This window comes from Amphibalanus amphitrite, unplaced genomic scaffold, assembly GCF_019059575.1.
Source record: "Amphibalanus amphitrite isolate SeventyFive unplaced genomic scaffold, NRLGWU_Aamphi_draft 001324F_arrow, whole genome shotgun sequence".
Lineage (NCBI taxonomy): Eukaryota > Metazoa > Arthropoda > Thecostraca > Balanomorpha > Balanidae > Amphibalanus > Amphibalanus amphitrite.
Genome location: NW_024882817.1, coordinates 1 through 18,863, shown reverse-complemented (window position 1 = coordinate 18,863; position 18,863 = coordinate 1). Strand labels below are relative to the sequence as shown.

General features: G+C 49.3%; 2 protein-coding genes across 4 annotated transcripts in view; both read left to right on the top strand.

Annotated features, from left to right (window-relative positions):
- LOC122372160 (activating transcription factor 7-interacting protein 1-like) overlaps positions 1-14,562 on the top strand; it is a 28,274-nt gene extending 13,712 nt beyond the window's left edge. For 2 of the 3 annotated variants that reach the window (XM_043349046.1, XM_043349047.1), the window contains exons 7-13: positions 826-1,020; positions 1,404-1,505; positions 3,334-3,480; positions 3,941-4,147; positions 4,514-4,658; positions 12,748-12,917; positions 13,281-14,562. In XM_043349046.1, coding sequence (XP_043204981.1) covers positions 826-1,020; positions 1,404-1,505; positions 3,334-3,480; positions 3,941-4,147; positions 4,514-4,658; positions 12,748-12,917; positions 13,281-13,385 — 1,071 coding nt within the window. In that variant the 3' untranslated portion in view covers positions 13,386-14,562. Of the gene's footprint in view, positions 1-825; positions 1,021-1,403; positions 1,506-1,872; positions 1,894-3,333; positions 3,481-3,940; positions 4,148-4,513; positions 4,659-12,747; positions 12,918-13,280 lie in introns of all 3 variants that reach the window. The other variant, XM_043349045.1, reaches the window with a different exon arrangement.
- Positions 14,563-16,779: 2,217 nt separating this feature from the next.
- Positions 16,780-18,434, top strand: LOC122372154 (DNA-directed RNA polymerase III subunit RPC8-like; the record flags this gene model as incomplete). The annotated part of the gene is given in 5 exon segments (XM_043349037.1): positions 16,780-16,925; positions 18,107-18,181; positions 18,184-18,304; positions 18,307-18,383; positions 18,386-18,434. Coding segments are annotated over 4 exon segments (292 nt in total), but the record flags the coding sequence as incomplete, so codon positions are not given.
- Positions 18,435-18,863: the final 429 nt, after the last annotated feature.

Genomic DNA, 18,863 nt, shown 5'->3' with positions numbered 1-18,863 from the left:
CGTTATCATATCTCCTGTGTAATATGATTGAGGCTGTGCTAAACTTCGATAGATATGCGAACTTGGAATGCATTTTTGGGGATTGGTGAATGTAATTAATGTTCCATGTTCAATGTGCATTGTTGAGAAAGGTGATCAATTTGGCTATATGCCTGAGCTTAAAGGGACCCTCCCACCTTAACATTAGATTTGAGTTGAGATAGCCAAAATGGGGTCCCTGGCTCACAATTACCGGTTTCGGCACTCACAACATCGAGAAATGCCTTAAATCGGAAATATTGAATTTCAAAATTGCAGCATTTTGATTCAGAGGGGCTAATGCTTAGGAATACCCCTCTGAATGTGTGACGTCATCGCAGATATCTAACGATTTTTAAATGTTTGACTAAAACGTTTTGTAGCACGCGGTGGTATATGCTGCTTTGCGCGCAACAAATGCCGCACTTTCAAATAAAGTCGCTAGGAACAGCGGAGATCCCAAAAAGTAAACAAAAGTAAAAGTCTAATATCTTGAAAACCGGTGAATATTTTTCGATGAAGTTTGGTAGATATTCGTTTTTGCTCTTTCTGAACCGAGCGACATCACTTTCATGCCAATTCATTAACTTTTTTGAAGGTGGAAGGGTCCCTTTAAACATTTTAGAATTGCGCCGTGTGTCTTTTTAATGACTGGCAACACCTTTGGCCTTTTGTTCAACATGAATTCACAAAATGTTATCTCATCCACCCCCATCACTCTCTTTACATTGTCTGCTACAAATCTTACGTAGTGTTCATGTTTTCCATGGTAGCTTACTCTCATGTCATGTCTTCTCTGTGCCGCAGAAGAGCGTGCCACCTCTGACGAGCCGGCCGCGACCGCCGCCCTCGTCGCCCGGCGCCCCCACCAGCGGCACAGCTGACACCCCTATCAGCGCCCCTGTATCTGGCGCCCCTGCGGGCGTCCCGGTCACAAACGGGGTGCTCAGGGCGCACCTGACCTCCACCTCTCCGATACGGGCGCGCCAGGTCTACTCCCGGGTAGGTAGTGTTGGAGCGCAGGACGGGAGGGGCCGGGACTAGAGCCTCAACTAGACCGACCTAGGCCGGGAGCTCACTGGAAGGGAATCAGGGTAACTTTGTAGGCTGGATGGCTGATGTTGATATTGATATTATCCGTTCTAAAGCTCGATCACAATTCTGTGGTGTATTTTGTGCACTATTTAATGGCCCGATAATTTGATATTGCTACACATACCATGAACTACCACCTTCCTGTAAAGTTATCAAACTAACCGTGTTATATAGAAGCTGTAAAACAGATTGTCTATGATGACTCGGGTGTGGCATTGTCTCTAACCAGTATGCGCCGTGTACTCGTGTGCTAAAGCTCACCTCTGTTCTCTCTCTCGCCCTATCTGTAGTCGCCGGTGCCCCAGGGCCAGGTGCAGTTCCGGACCGCGCAGCCTCAGTCGCCCTCCCACAGCTACCGGGGAGCCCGGAGGGGCCGGCCGCCCGGCGTCACGGTACGTTATTAGGGGGGTTATAGGGGAGTCAGAAGAGGCCGACCGCCCGGCGTCACGGTGCGTAATGGAAGGGGTATAGAGGAACAGGAAACGAAAGAGGAGGGAGGACGTGGGTGAAATGGGTCTGTTAGACTGATAAGTGCAGCTGAAGGTATATGTCGTAGTTGAACATTAGGGAAAAGGGCTGTGAAGATTGTATTTTGTGGGAAGATTGAGGTAGGGGCATGCAAGTGATGTGTTTTGGACTATCTCCCAATATAAGTACGATGCCTTGATATGCATCCGTACTTAGCGGATGGTTTTTTAAGTGTTATTGCCGTGGTGTAATCATCTGTTCCTCACCCTTTCATGCCTTACCGATGTGCAGAGAATGCGGCAGCCTCACGTCGTAAGTCACTAATTGTATGAGTCTGCTCTCGAATAATCGAACATCATTCAAATTTTAGCTGCGTTTTTAGTAAACTGTTGCTGCATGGTTACGTCGCCCTTTTGTTATTTATTTTTTGTCTGGTTCGTGGGCTGCTATTCTGCTACGTTTCCCAACCCTTCTATGCAGATATCATCAGCAATTCTTATGTTGCTCTCTTGGTGTTTATACTGGCCTACGTTTTTTTTTTCTATTTACTCTTCTTATATAACATGTTACTTTCCCAATGACCGTGAGCAATGACTTATCGTAGACATATGGTCACATCTCCGGATATAATCGAACTTTCACTTGATTAGTTCAATTTTTAAGTGACTTGCGGGTTGGAAAACGATGGGTATGCTGGCACGATTTTCTTTCTCTAGGGCAAGCTCATGCTCGATTAGATTCTAGTTCACCTTAGCATTTACCAGAAAGGGCTGTCATTATTTATAATTACCGTGGTTGTATGCATTCATATAGAACACAAGTTCTATGATTACATACCTTTCCCTATCTGGACAGCCTCCATGAGTGGACCGCTCCTCTGTCTCGCTTGCTGTTGGGGCGCTGGCCCTCTTTTGTACCCCGTATCTGATATGTCCCTTCCTCCGTCACAAACGCCTCCCATCCGCCCTCCCCTAATGCTCCGTTTCCTCACGCCCATGTCTAACCCCGCGTTCGGTGTCTCTCGGATGTCGAAGACTACGCCGTCCGGCCAATCGCTTTCCATAACCGCAGCCGAGCCCCCGCTGACCTTGAGCGGGATTGGCCGGACGACGTAGAATCTTCGTCGTCCGAGAGACATCGAACCCGGGGTAAAGGCTGAAACAGACTCTTTCCGCGTTCAGGAAATCGCATGCGAGAGCCTATTCAAATACATTATAATTCTTCCCGCATGAATCGCATCCGGGAGGTGTGTGCGATTGATGCGAGCGTGCTTCCATGTATTTGAATAGGCTCTCGCATGCGATTTCCTGACTGCGGAAAGAGTCTGTTTCAGGCATAAGTCCTCCCTGGCAAGTCTCTCTGTCTAAGCCTTCTACTTACCCCCCCCCCCCCCCTAGTGTTCCATTTTTCAGACTTTTGGTGGCAAATCACACCTAATGGGGAAAAAATTTTCATCCCAAAAATACGAATGACTGACTTTACTTCATCTCTGAAAAGAGTTTCATGTATTCCCAACAGCCAGTTCACATGTCACTAGACAGTTGATGCACCCACATCCTTTGTTCCACACCCAGTCAAGATCCTGACATGAAATCCTGGTTTATCAGTTGACATAAAAATTGGCATTACACCATTTTGTAAAAACACCTGTTATTTACTTTCTTTGTTCTCATCCTAGGATTTTTTCTTCTTCAACGGCACACCCAACCAATATCCAATTTTAGAACACTGTACCCCCCCCCCCTCCTCCAGCCATCCCCGGTGTCGGGTACCACGGTGGCGCTGGTACCGGTGGTACGCACCATGGTACCGATCGGCTCCGTATCGCTGCCGGGGATATCCTCCTCGCCGCAGCGGACCGTTGGAGTCGCGCCCGCCGCCGCTGCGGCTGCAGTACCCGTGAGTGGGGCGGGTGGAGAGATTTGGATATGAAACGTGTGAATGTGCCTGTGCATGTGATAAGATTTTGTTTTGCAATGACGTACTAGCTGATATGAAGATATTATCGTAAGTCTTCACGACAATCGCACTTTTCACTAGAATTTAGCCTTATTCTTACGAACATCGGCATTGTAAGTTCTATTGATATTGCATAATGAGAGCCGTAGGATCGTTTCATATTTGATTTCGGTACTGTTACCTAATTTTTATCGCTTCTGCTGTTATCTTTGGAAACTGCTTAGTACTTCCCTTGTTTTTTTTTCTGCTCGAGGACGACCTACTGGCAGGCGTCCCTGTTTTTATTTTACCAGCACTGATACACAGGTTGCACTGTTGTAAAAACCAAATTAATTTATCGCTACCGATCACTGGCTCATCCCTGACTCCTGACTCCTGACTGTCTCGTTTTCGTCCCCAGAAGTCCCCGCCGGTGTACGCCAACGCGCGCGGCCGGCCGGCCGGCGGCCACCCGCCCCGGCCCGGCGCGTCGCTCGCCGGAGGAGGAGGAGGGGCGGCCGATGTGGTGGACCTCACCGACGACGACGACCCCAAGCGGCCGACGGCGGCGACGGGCCGCGGCACGCCGGTGACGTCGCCGCGCAGAGGAGGGATCACCTCGGTCACGGTGAGATAATACGGAGGGGGGAGAGGAGGGGAGAAGAGAAGGAGGGATTAGAGAAAATGGGTGTGAAAGAGAACGGGAAGGAGATGTTAAAGGGGTTTGGATGAAATGAAGCGATGTTTCTTTGCGGTACGATCTGATCTGGTCATTAACAAGCTCTTTGCTCGTATCTGTCGACGTGTATTTGTGTAAGCGTCTAGTTTGTCATTGAGTTTAAAACTTTTGCATGTCAAGCGGGCCTTGATGTCCGCTAAATATATTGCAGCAGTTCAGTTTCATGCAGACTAAGTCCCTACCGTCTTTTGATGATCAGATCGACCCTTGTCCCACCCACCCCCACTGACCCTCCCCCCCCCTCCCCGTCCACAGCCGGTGACCCGCGTCGGTGCCGGTATGACGCCGATCCGGCTCAAACATCCGGCACCGTTCCCAGTCACGCCGCCGAACCCGGCCGTACACACGGGCCAGCTGCTGCCACCGCCGCCCCTGCTCAAAGTCACCCGACGAGCCAACGGTGAGAGATGGGAGGGAGGGAGAGAGAGGGAGAGAGAGGGAGAGAGAGGGAGAGAGAGGGAGAGAGGAGAGAGAGGAGAGAGAGAGAGAGAGAGAGAGAGAGAGAGAGAGAGAGAGAGAGGGAAGGAGGGAGAGAGAGAGAGAGGGAGAGAGAGAGAGGGAGAGGGAGAGAGGGAGGGATGAGCTGGTAAAGAGAGCTGAAGTTTGGCAGATCTCATGTTGGTTGTGATCGGCATGATTGTGTGACGCCGGGATAGAATGTCTTTAATTTGCGTTTTATCTCAGTCTTCCAAATCGGCTGGGATTGAAGGAAAAGGGAAAGCGATCCTTCCGTTCATTTTCCTCGCCAGTAGGTGCTCCGTCGACCTGTCTTCAGTAACAGTGCACACTAGTCTCTGAATTCTCTGGCAGAGTTATGTTATATGTTGTATTCCGGTATTTTCTTTTTCCATCTGAGTTGTAATTACTCGAAGAGACGGTGTTTATAACACACATTTCATCCGAGCTCATATCACGCCTTACGCAATTTGGAAGTACAATCTATCATTGTCCTCACAATGCAATATTCCTAGGCAGAAACGGGAGTCTTTTCCTTTTCCTTGGGGAGACTTTTCCTCTCTTGTTTGACCTGACCCGGCGCGACCTAACCTGGCTTGACCTCACCTGACCTGATCTGAGCTGACCTAACCTCAGCCATCCGCTGGCTCAGAACAATCGCTTTGCTCTGAATATGAATCTTTTTGAGCTCGGAACAGTCGAAGTACGGAATGCGAACATTGTGAGGCCCAAGAGCAGCCATTTGGCATTGAGTACGGACATTGTTTGGCGCAGAAGGGTCGTTGGTTTGTCTGAACTGTGGAGATTGTTTGGTGAGGCGGCCTCAAGAGCCGGGACCGGCTCTTTGGCAGGTGCCGGCAAGACGGACGCGAGCGGCACGGAGACACCAGAGTGGGCGAGCGAGACCGTCCCGAGCGACCCGGGCACGTCAGAGCGGGCGGACGAAGCTGACGCGAGCGACCAGAGCACCGCACAACCGACAGTGAAGATCGAGCCGAGCGACCCAGGCACAGGCGAGGCCGGCTCCAGCGACGCGAGTACCCCACAACCGACAGTGAAGATCGAGCCGAGCGACCCGGGTTCATTACAGGGGACAAGCGAGATCAGCTCGAAGAACACGGACAGATCAGCTCAACAGGCTAGCCAAGACGATCAAAGGGACCGGAGTACATCAGGCAAGACGAGTACAGCAGAGCAGCAGACGAGTAAGACCGGCCCGAGGAACCAGGGCGCGTCTTTACAACCGATTGTTAGACTCTCTCGGATCGACCTTGATGCGTACTCACAGCAGACCAGCGGGGCAAACAGGAAGAACCAGGGCTCATCTCAACAGACAAGCTCGAAGAATCATTGTGTATCACATCAACAGAAAAGCCAAGACGGTTTGAACAATCCGAGTGTTTCTCGGGAGACAAGTGGGCCCGGCTCAAGCAACCAGAACGCGTCAGTTCAACAGAAATTAAGTGAACCAGCTGGCTCGAACGACCAGAGTACACCTCAGCCGACAAGCCAAGACAGCTCATGCGCTCCTAGCACCTCGGTATGGACGGTGAAGAACCGCTATTATATCCTGGGGGCAGTGAATAGCGGCATATCCACCCCCATTACGGCAAACCGGATCAGTCCGGTCAAGAACAGGCTGTACTCCCCGGTCACACCACGACAGGGCCCCGTCAAGATCGCGCCAAAGGGTCTGATTATATCACCGACCAATAGTCTACCCCTGAATAACCCCGGCGCAGCGCAGCAAAGGAGCGAGCCCAGCACGAGCAACCCCGGCGCAGCGCAGCAGGGGAGCAAGCCCAGCACGAGCAGTGCGGGGGCGGCAGCTCAACCGGTAGCTTCTACCAACCCGAGCGAGCCTGGCACATCCCAGCGCAGGGGCGGCGCCAGTTCAGACCACGGCAGCGCTCCGTACAAGTGTGACGAGTGTCCCGCCAGCTACGCCAGTCTCGGCAGTCTTACCGCCCACTCGGTGAAACACTCGGGGAGGACGCGATGTCCGCTGTGTCAGAACGTTTACTCCACGGCCTATCATCTGCGGCGCCATATGATCAATATACACCGCATCAACAAACAGGATGCAGACAAGTATACAAATAATCAGCGGTATAATATTTTGTATGGTCTTAAACAAAGACAGCCGGTGAAGAAGAAAGCCGTGAAAAAGACGTGATGAAGCCTTGTACTCTTCCGTGCTCTTCAGCTAGCCTTTGGATGAGGCGCTGAATTGCGAAATCGGTCACCTGGTGCCAACTGCTCGTGTGCGCCATGGTATTTATTGTGGATTTCACGGCGTGCTTTTGTAATGCATTGTATTTGTGTCGCCTGCCTTAGATCACTGTCGTGAAACTGATTTGATTCTTGTAAACCGTCTCGTGCGTCTTTTATGGTTCTTTATAGTTCCACGATCCGAATTATTTAGATTCCGGCAAATCATCAGATGTCATGATCTGTGTGTTCTGCGCTTTCTTCGCCGGAGATGATGAAATACTTCTTCACTGTGATGCATTTTTTTTTTTTTTTGCCAGCGTTAGTTGAGGGTCCTCCTCGACATCTTCTGTCTACCTTGCCCTTCTGTCTATATTTTTTTTTTGGTGTACCTGCGATTCTTTCTGAACTTGCATGGTTTGTCTTCTGTATATTCTATTCTCTTTTCATTATTTACTCCCGTGATAGCTTGTAGAAATGACCCCGTACTCGACTCGTCATTGGTGTCAAATCATCGGGTTTGCTATGTGGCTCGTTTTAGCGATGTTCATTTTCTGAATAGAGAACGGCGTGTGTGTATTTTTAGTATGTCTAATGCGCTGTGAATTTCGGTTTTGAGAACCAAATGTAAGTTGCGTAATGTGTTGTAAACTAGTGAACATATGCAGTACCTATGTTATATGAAATACATGAATTGTCAGCTTTTTTAGTTGATCTAAGTCAATATTGAGTCATGGTTAGAGAAACAGAACTTGACAGCACTGCCCATCACACATTTACCCTACATAATATCGCCATGACGTTGTTAATCCTTGCACGCACTCGGCAAATCGGGAACCAGGGGAAGGTGAAGGAGGGCGTTCACTAACAATGCCAGTAAATGTTATAAACGGATCAATCTGGCGATGAGGAGACAACAAAAATCAGGGAGGGGTCAGGGAGTATTGTGTGTTATGACTTATGGCAGAAGTGCTATTATAGATTTTAGCCGTCTCATTGCTTGTGCAAAGGCCAGTTTTACCAACAGAAAAATAGCCGCCTGCCGGAATTTTTTGCCTAAAGACCGCTTCACGTACAGTAGGTCTACTAAAAAAGTCCCCCGCTCCAGAGGCGGCCGGCCGGCCGAACCCCCGGATTCCAGCCCCGACTCTATTGCGCAGGCCGCGGCAGCGACACGGGTCAGGTCGCGGCGCCCGGCGAGTGGGTCAGTTGGCGGCGGCCGGCCGTGGAGTGAGGACGCAGTGTGTGGGGCGCAGAGATGCCGCTGTGCAGAGGAGGGGAAGATAATGACTCTGCACGATGCCTGAAATGATGCCTTTGTGATCTAAATCAAACACCTGCAGTGCATATCCTCCCTTGCCTCATTCCTATTTTATCATAATCCTTCAATAATCTGTAATGGCCATTCAGCGCAAGCAAGCAAACAAAACAACCCGTTTAGCGGCGACAGCATCTCGGATAAAAAAGCGGCAGTGATGATTAGAATAGACTTAGCGCGAGGGCAAATCGAGGGGTATAACTATATGTATCACATACCGAGTATTTTATTCCTATCTAGCGAATTAAGATTGGAGATCTTGTCCAACAAGTCAGCGGCCGTTCTAGACACAGAATAATGCTTTGTTTTCGGTCACATCATTATCTGCAATAATTCGAAGCGAGGTTTACCCTCGCCGGCCGAGAAGAAGGGGTGGATGCCTCCACCATGCATTTTTTTTGCGGTAGCTCAAAGCACACTGATGATAGAAGGCTGACATTTCACATGCCTTACATTTCAATCAAGCCGGATCACTTGACATCAACCACGTTTTCAGGTCAGATCACTCCTAACTATATCTTAGGTAAACCTCTGAACGGTTGTCGGTTATAAAATGATGCAATCCGCAATGCACTTAGTGTCGTATAAGCATAATGGGGAATTATGGAAGCTGTTAATGTGGCTTCGGAAATAATCTGAAACTATACCTCAAGCACATGAAATCGTGACTTCATACATTCTTGGCAAGGTCTAATGCTTCACTTTTGCATTGTTCACCTTGCGTGACGTCATTTATGACGTCACTTGTGTCATAGGAGTGTTTCGTCAATAACTCCCGATCAAAATGAGCTAGCCAGTCTGGACGGTCTGGACAGCCATCAATGGACTTTGCAAGACTTGTCGAATCAAATGTTATGCAACATGTCCTCCTTTCAACAGCTTCGTGACCTGCGCTGTCCTAACATGACAGTGACCTGAGGTAAACAAAACATCCTAACTTGCTTCACGTAAAAAAAAAAATCGACGCATCTGAGAATAGAAAACACGATTGTATTGAAATGACGATAATGCGTTTAGTTATTTACCAAGAACCTAGCAAATGCCTTGGGGCCCTTGACCTGCCCTAAGAGGTCACTGATATTTTAAAATGGGGTGCCAGTCGCTACGTCACGTAACAACGGAAGCGCTCGTTTTTTCCGCGAGGTTCTAGCAGCTAGCTCAATTATAGGAGCTAAACATGGGGTCGGGGAATCGCTCCCTTCTCACTCACTATTTGGCCGGGATAGTGTTTGCAATTATTGTTAAAATCTAGCATTTTGATATTTCAAATGACCCATTTTTTCCCGCCCAAGTCTTTCAATTCAAGGTCATAACATCAGGTTACGTCAAGTGACCTTACCTCAAGGAAAGTTCCTGTGCTCATCATATCTACCAATATATATCTCATGATATCTACCAATACGACTATAACCAATATTAGTCGGTAAATACACCGACTAACCGATCGCTTCAGAACTTTCAGCGATTTTAATGGGCAACAGTATATGTATTTGAAACGTTTATTTTGCAAGTTTGACATTGTTGACAGAAAGGCCGGGTCAACTCAAGTCAATGGGAGAAAATTGAACTGCGCTTTTTTGGACGGAACTATACTCTGAAAACATGTGGTGCTTGATGAGATACAATACTGAATGAGAAAATTGTTTGTTTTGTTGGGGGCCATCTTTTTTGGTCTGAAAAGGCCCTTGCAGAGCTATGACATAACTATGCTGTGGTGTAGTAATTGGGTTGTGCGAGCCAGCGACGGTGATCTGCGAAAGCGAGACTGTTCCCCGTGGGACGATTGCCCTGTCGGGACGGTCCAGCCGTCTCCCAAACGGTCACCCGAAGAGGATTATGTGTCCTGGAATGGATCCGACATCAACTACAGGTTGGCTGGTGGGGTGACCTCCAGTCCAGAGAGGGAAGCATGAAGTCTATGTAGGGGCGATGCAGATTGGTTTTTCCTGAGGATAGCGATGACGGAAGGAATCTAGCACCCTTGAACCTTCCTTATGCTGAATGTATCTCAGGCTGCGTTCCTAAAAATCTCCTAAGCGTTTTTTTTTTTCTCGACATCGTGAAGGTGTCATTAACAAAAATATGAAATTCGGGAGGCTAAATTAAATATAGAAAATGTGGCCAACAGAACATTATCAGTTGCGTTCAACATAACCGCAAGCATGTTCACACACCCAGCTTACATATGAGCCATGTAATAATTATTTTTGATAGACATGCTTAGTTATGAAATCATCTGAAGTGTTTGTAAAGTTCCACGATACGGATCTAATATCCTGCTATGCTATGACCATTTCTGGTCAGGTCATGTCTTTTAACATAGGCCAAATTTTTCAAATGACCTTTAAAGATAAACTTGCGATTCATTCGAAGCGTTTTGATAAGAGGAACGAAGAGGCTGGTAAAATTAATTTCATGCAAGTTTTAAGCTAAAAACTTTAAAGTGTTTGTGGAAAAGCAATTGGTTTTCTCATAATCTTCATAATCTTCACCTGGCCGTAGCCAGGTGAAGTCTGGGAGGGGACCGGCCGTGCGCGGCTTTGTGCGCACGTTAAACTTTGGACTCTAAATTCTGCCATAGCACCGGAATTGCGTGATCGGAGGGTAGAGGGCAGGGTCATCGCAACAAGCTTTGCTTAGCGGTGGCTCTGTCCTTGTGAATCCTTCCCATCAAAAGGTTCGGACTAAATTTATTTAAAAAAATAATAATACCGATGGTGGCAGTTGTTGTTATTTACATGCTAAGCCGTTGACCCTAATTCAATCTGACAATATTATTCAGATTTCAGACATAGCGGTAAACGAGCTGATTGTTGTGTTAGGTTAAGCTCTTCGGTCGATTTCAGAGTGGGAAGGATGATAGGAATTAGGAGGAGACAGGGGGCCTGGGCGGGAGTCCTGGACCTCATGCTCCGCTGGGGCCGAGCCCATCACGTGGGTTGGATTGCCCTGACACATGGGTAGCCCTGGGCGGTGTTTCACGGCCCCGCGCTGCAGCACGCTGCGCTGCGCTGCTGCATTGTTGCGGCGGTTGATATGAATTGGGCTCCACGCTAGCGTTGCGAGCCGTAGGTGCGGGAGCCGGGGGGGGGGGGGGGGGGGCAGTGGGTGCAGCTTGCCCCCCCCCCCCCAACTCTGGGGCCGTGGGGGCGGTGCCCCCACAGCTTTGAGACGGAATACCACATTGTTTTGCAAATGTTTTCTTTTTTGTTGAAAAAGCCGAGAGATGAAAAATAAGTGGCCTAAAACCGGTGAGAAAACTAGATTTGGGGGGACCCTAGGTTGATCTCTATTATGGTGTGCCCCCAGTCGGAAAGTAGTTCCCGCGCCCCTGTTGCGAGCTTCCGAGTCTGTTGATGTTTCCATGGAAATTGGAAACCCAATGCACCGGTGCGCACAACGCACCCTGTCTAAGCAAAATTTTACCATCGATGACCTCTAGTGACATGACCTCTGGCTATGACCGGATCCAAAATTAGCTGAAGCATTTTTTTCTTCTTTTTGCTACTTTTGACGCTACTTCGAATACCACTTAAATGCCCAAAGCTGAGTTATAAGAATGATCCTCAATCCCCATTTCCCCTCCAACAGGGCGTGAGAGTCTAGGCATTCATGTGGGGCACGGGCTAACAATGACTATCTCATCGGCCATGAACATCTACTGCCATTCTTTAACACCGGTTTCGCTGCGCTGAGCGGTGGCCGTCCCGTTTGTCGGATTCTACAGCTGGCTGGTGGAAAGCGTTACCGGCCGCCCGTCCACCGCCCGCGGGCCGGACCGAGCGTCCCGCTGACCCTTCCTGACCTGATACCGGCGCGATATGGGACAGGCAGACGGGGGTTCGGCTCAGCGAAGGCAGCGCCCACTGGTGCCGGGGACTTTTTTAATAGACCTACTGTACGGAGCGTAAACGGTAAAGCCCTATCCGCTCACGTGCCCGTCGCGTTTACGCTCCGTATGTGAAGCGGTCTTTAGGCAAATAATTCCGGCAGGGGCTATTTTTTCCGTTGGTAAAACTGGCCTCAGTACTGATTTTTACCTGTTTCATTATTTACACTAGAGCTCGCAGACTCGGATTGTATTGGTACCTTACTACGACACAGAAACTGCCACATAAAAAACACCAGCCATTTTGACCCCACTCTAGATCAATCTTTGTAGTGTTGTAAAAAATTGACTCTGCCCCGGCATCCTCTCATGGTGCATTATCTGGATAAAGTTAACCTGGTATGATCTGGTTTGACCTGACCCTTTTCCAGGCATGCTCTTGAGCTTAGGACTGACCTGGCCTGACCTGACGCTCCCCTCAGGTCTTGATGTCTTCCCGTGGATATAAAGAGAGCTGACCTGACCTGACCAGACCCCCTCACCTAGATGTCGTTCTCTCGTGGAACATAAGACTGACCTGACCTCACGCCTCTGCCAGCTTTCATTTTCTCATGGCTCGCTGACCGGTCCTGACCTGACCTGACCTGACCTGACCTTACCCTCCCCTTCTCGCAGGTATCGTGCTTTCGTGGAACATGGAGCTGACCTCTCGCCACGCCACTGTGGTCAGCTACCACCTGTTCGCTTACCAGGAGGCCGGACCGGTCAACCTGCGCGCCAACCCGTGGAAAAAAGTGGGCGACGTGCGCGCCCTGCCGCTGCCCATGGCCTGCACACTGACACAGGTATGTGCGCGCGCGGGAAGGGAGGGAGGGGGATATGAGGGGAGTATCGTGTGGTGGGAGGGTTATGATATAATGAGTTACCAGTCTTGATGCTTTTAAGATATTTTCAACAGTTGGATGAAAACGCACCAAAGGTGTTTGCTCTTTATGTTATTTTAAAATTAGTGAACTGTATTTTAATGGCTTTATGTATGAAATGAGCAGCCTGATGGCAACTTTGAGTCAATTGCCCGGTTCAAATTATGATTAATGTTTAACTGGGTTCAATGAGGGAATAATTTGTGATTTTCATTTCACGGTCTCATTCTGCGTTGTACCTACATTAGGCGTTTATCTGACTACGCTCGTCTCTGTGCGTTTCAGTTCCAGGAGGGCCACAAGTACCACTTTGCCGTGCGCGCCGAGGATAGCTTCCGCCGGAGAGGGCCCTTCTCCAACCCCAGCTCGATCGCCCTGATCGGATCCTAGCCGCTGAGATCGCCGCCGCCGCCGCCGCCGCCGCCAGGCTTGTCACTGCCCGTCAACTGATTCGGCGTCTGCTACTAAATCTGGACGTCGGGTGTCACCTATGGCGTTGTCCAAATACCTTGGCTCTAGCTGATTTTTCTTCCTGTGTGCTGCTCTAAATGGTTCTTCCTCTGATGTTTCCCTTCATGATTTCCCCTCCTTCCTTCTACGTTTGTTCGTCGATGTACTTTCATCCATAATTTTCTTAATCGTCCTATCACCAGAGCTCAGTCTGGTTTCATTCCGCCCGACTCCTATGCAGGGTAAAGCTCGCCTGACTATATTTTCCTGAGAACATGCTAGGTGGTGCAGATGATATCCAAAATCCAAATGCTTTCTTGTTCACCCCCTGTGAATTTCGCGCCGGTTTTGAAAATTGGCTTTGTCACCTCGGATGCTTGTCAAAACTGGAGTATCTGTGGCCAGTGCGGCACGTGTGGTGTATGCGGCGCTACAAATTACGCGGTGCGGTGGGACGAATGTGGCGCGGTGTCGGTTCTTTTCTTGCCTCGGTTTCGACGTAGGATCGGTGTGCGTTCCAGGCGGATGGGGCGCCGGCAAGGGCGATCGCAGCGCCATCTGTAAGATGTCAGTGCGACCACAGCGCCACCTGTACTAGTTTAGTGCGACTACAGCGCCATCTAAAGCAGTTCAGTGCGGTGCCGTATTTCGTATGTTATTAGCAAATGCGTTTCGTTGTGTATGGGTGGTCGGGCCGAGGGCGAGAGTGAATTGGTTTGCACTTGAGGCCTGTGTTTTATTGGTCGTGTCAGCGCACCAACGCATTAGCGATGTGAGAATGACTGGCGAACGAGCACCTCCTCCTGATGCAAGAAATTCTCTGTGAGGATTTGCATGACGTCAGACCTAGAGTCAAAATGACGTGACAGCAAGCCGTATCGTTATGTTCTCGTTCTGACGGTGTGCCGTTGTGGGGCGGTGTGCTGCTGACCGCAGGCCATCTACTGTAATTGAGCAGCAGCGCGCCCTGTCTTGGAACTGCAAAGGGAAGGCAGAGATGGGAGCTGTAGGGGAAGGGGGTGGTCGGGCAGGGGTAATGAATAAACTTGACCTCCGCGCGCGACTGTGAAGATCCTCTGTGGTTTGTTCTCGTGACACAATACATCAATAAACAGTGCGATTTATTTATAGGCCGCTGGATTGTTGGGTTTACGTTGTCGACGCATATTCTTCATGCCGGGAGCATAAGCCTCGGAAAAATAAAACCTTAGATGATCCAACCAAATTTTACGGAGCTATTTCGAGGCCCTTTTTTAGCATTTTACAACAGACCGTGGCGGGCGTGTTCCTTTCATAGTGGATGTCGGTAGGCAGACAACTGAACCAGTGACAACTGAACCAGGGACAACTGAACCAGTAAAACTGAACCAGGGACAACTGAACCAGTGACAACTGAGCCAGTGACAACTGAACCAGCGACAACTGAACCAGTGACAACTGAACCAGCGACAACTGAACCAGTGACAACTGAACCAGTGACAACTGAACCAGGGACAACTGAACCAGTGACAACCGAACCAGTGGACAACTGAACCAGTGGACAACTGAACCAGTAGACAACTGAACCAGTGACAACTGAACCAGTGACAACTGAACCAGCGACAACTGAACCAGTGACAACTGAACCAGTGACAACTGAACCAGTGACAACTGAACCAGTATGACAACTGAACCAGTATGACAACTGAACCAGTGACAACTGAACCAGTGACAACTGAACCAGTGGACAACTGAACCAGTGGACAACTGAACCAGTGACAACTGAACCAGTGACAACTGAACCAGTATGGCAACTGAACTAGTGGACGACTGAACCAGCGGACAACTGAACCAGAAACAACTAATGTCGTACCTACTGCGGCCTGCGCTGTATAGGTATAAGGTAGCGCGTGGCTGGGCGGACGGTCTGTGCCAATCTGCCGGTCTGCCAATTGATCTGTGTCCGATCTATTAGAGTGTCCGTCCGAGAGCCGCACGACGGCTGACAGGGCTGACAGAGCCTGGTGGTCGCGAGCTGAGTGCTGTTCATGGACACCTGCGGTAACTGCGGTAGCTGCGGTAGATCGCAGGCTGTAAGTCCCGCCCACTTGTGCGCACGTCATCACGCGTTCGTCTGAGGCGGCCGTGTCAATTTTCCGCCCAAGTTACACGAATGCGCAACTGCCGCGCCACTTTGCATGACAAATGGTTCCTGCGGCCGCTGCGGTTGGATCGTTTCGACCGCAGGAGACGCAGGCGACCGCAGCCGGCCGCAGCCGTATGACGTCACACCACCCGCCCCATCCCCACTTTCTGTGACGTCATTACCCGGCTGACCGCCGAGCCGCAGCTACCGCAGGTGCCCGTGAACAGCACTCTGGTGTGGTTACCGTTACGCCTGCACTTGGGACGCCCGAATAGTTAGCAACGTATAAACAATATTCACTTTGATGGCCTAACTCGGGACAGACAGGGCACGCAACGTGGGCTTGGCAGAGTTCAGCCCGCCTGGGCCCAGAGGAATCTCCGGTATATAAATGGATTCACTGCTCGGGCTTACATCGGGCTTACGCCAAACGTCGCACAACTAGGGCTAAACAACGGCTGTCCTGAGCTCGCCGAGAGGCCCAGATGGCATACCTCCGGCAGAGCATTGGCTTTAGTCGGCGTTTTTGTGTCATACGCCGACTTTAGTCTTTAGCCCAAGCGCTAACCGACTTTAGCCCGACTAAAAATATCGGGCAAGCCGCACTCCAGCCTGCTTAGGCCCGGAGTAAAATTGCTTGCTGGGCTACTGGTTAGTGGTTCTGTTGTCACTGGTTCAGTTGTCACTGGTTCAGTTGTCACTGGTTCAGTTGTCCACTGGTTCAGTTGTCACTGGTTCAGTTGTCACTGGTTCAGTTGTCACTGGTTCAGTTGTCACTGGTTCAGTTGTCACTGGTTCAGTTGTCACTGGTTCAGTTGTCTACTGGTTCAGTTGTCCACTGGTTCAGTTGTCCACTGGTTCAGTTGTCCACTGGTTCAGTTGTCACTGGTTCAGTTGTCCCTGGTTCAGTTGTCACTGGTTCAGTTGTCACTGGTTCAGTTGTCCCTGGTTCAGTTGTCACTGGTTCAGTTGTCCCTGGTTCAGCTGTCACTGGTTCAGTTGTCCCTGATTCAGTTGTCACTGGTTCAGTTGTCCTGGTTCAGTTGTCACTGGTTCAGTTGTCATGGAACCGTGGATGTCAATGAAAGCGTGTCTGCGCCGTTGCCAGTGATTCAGAAAAGTCGTGTCCATATCCCTCTATTTGTTGCTGCCATATGAGACGAATCTGACTGATAAAATACATAACTGGCGCAGTCAACATTTCTTCGCCACGTGTGTTGACCGTGTTAGATTTTATTGTTTTTACTTTTATTTTGGAATATCGTTGGTTGTATCTTGTTCGTTTTGACATTTTTTTTTAATGTTTGTGTTATGTTTGGATTTTGTTGAATTGTTCCCCCAACAAGTAACAACAAGTGAGTAAATCAACAAATAAATGCAGGGATAACCTTGACCTTTCTTAACCCTCGCCCGCACATGGGGGGGGGGGGGGTGGTTGCCACCCCCCCAGGCAGTCTTTCTGCTCTGCACTCAACATTTTTAGAGCTAGAAGGCTGATTTTTCGTATAGCTGCTCGTCTATCCTTTCTTGATGTCCACTGAAAATTTCAAGTTTCTGTGATTTTTGGTTTCGGAGATATGACCTTGTTTTTCAGGTCATGTCATGACCCAAATGGCCAATTCTCAACATCTTGCGTTTGCCATGGGCCTTGTGAGCTTTTGACACCCTGATTTCGGCCTTTTTTGCCAGTCTTACCTCCCACCTATCATGGAACATGTTGTTCGACGATGTACAGGGGTCAAGGTCAGGGTCAAGGTCAACCTAGGTCATTTAAGATAATTGCGTTTTAGGCAAGCTGAATTTACTTTTTGTGAAGTTTTTTTGACTGCATTTTTGGTAAAAGCTTCTCAGATCATGATTTCATGTGATATGGACCCAAAAACAATCGGTGCACACATCAGTATACACACAGACACACACAGACATACAAACACTTATAATTGACCTTGACCTAACTTGACCTGAAATGACCTCAGCAGCAAAATTCTGGTCGGATAGTGTGACAAAGAGGTTCTAGCTGGCTTGGCACCAGAAAACAGCATCGTCATCGGTATTTGCTAAGCAGCGCACTTGATATCCAACGGTGACCCAAAACAGCAACATTTTTTAGTTTGACCTGACCTGGAAGGTCAATGACTGACCTGAGAAGGTAAAACTGGGTATCATTGGATTCGTCTCTTCCCAAAGAATCTTTTTGGTCTTTACTGCTAAGCTCTATCTCCAACAGGAACGAAATGGCGCGGGGGGGGGGGGTGGCAACCACCCCCCCATGTGCGTTCTAGGATGGGAAAATGGCATGTGCGGGCGAGGGTTAATTATCTTATCTTAAATCATTTAAATGTTTCCCACAGGCCACTGTTGATATGCAATAAATAGTTCATCCATTTTAACAAAGCATTACTTATTATTTACCTGTTGTTCTGCTCGTCTGTTCAAAACAAAAGCTAACATAATGTTGTTTGCTTACCTCAAATAAAACTACTCTCGCCCTATTGTAACTGCTAATTTATGTTCATGTATGCCTTTTCCTCTGCAGTCTTCCTGTCTTCACATCAGCGGCTCCATCATGTTCATCCTAGCCAAACTGCAGGACGTGGTGCGCATCCCTCCGTGGTGGTAGTTCACAAACTGCTCACCGAGGCCATCACCGAGGAGCTGAACTTCAAGCTCTCCAACCGCGTCCTGTACTCGGTGGGCCTGTGTATCGCGCTGCACGACATCGTCAAACTGGAGGAGTCTTCATCCTGCCCGGTGACGGCGCCTCGCACAGTCGCACCACGTTCCGCTACGTGGTGTTCCGGCCGTACGTCGACACGAGGTGCTCACCGGGCGGATCAAGAGCTGCAGCAGCGACGGAGTGCAAGGTAGGTGCGGGAGGGGGGTAATCGGATGGAGTCCGGGTTTGAACGTCTGAGGCTGCCAGCCGTTCGGGCCCTGTTAAAGTGTCTGCGACTGCCGCGGCTCCCGCGGTCAAAAAGGCAGGGCTTAGCTTAGCTAATGGCCTGTCAGGACAGTGTCCCAAATTGTATTTTCGCTTGGGTACTGGAGGGGGAAATTCCTCACCCAAAAGGGGGATAAGAGTGGAATACTGTCAGTCACATAAGGCCCAAAAAGAGTGGGAAAGGAGCAATGGCGAACATTTATAGGTATAAAAGTGTGACAGATTGTAGGATGTAAAATAACCATCCACCCAAATGCTTGCCGTCAGTAAAACTGGGAGTGGAGAATAGCTCTTAAAAAATGGGGACGAGAGTGCAAAATAATTTTCCTTTGGATATCAGCTCTCTCCCAAA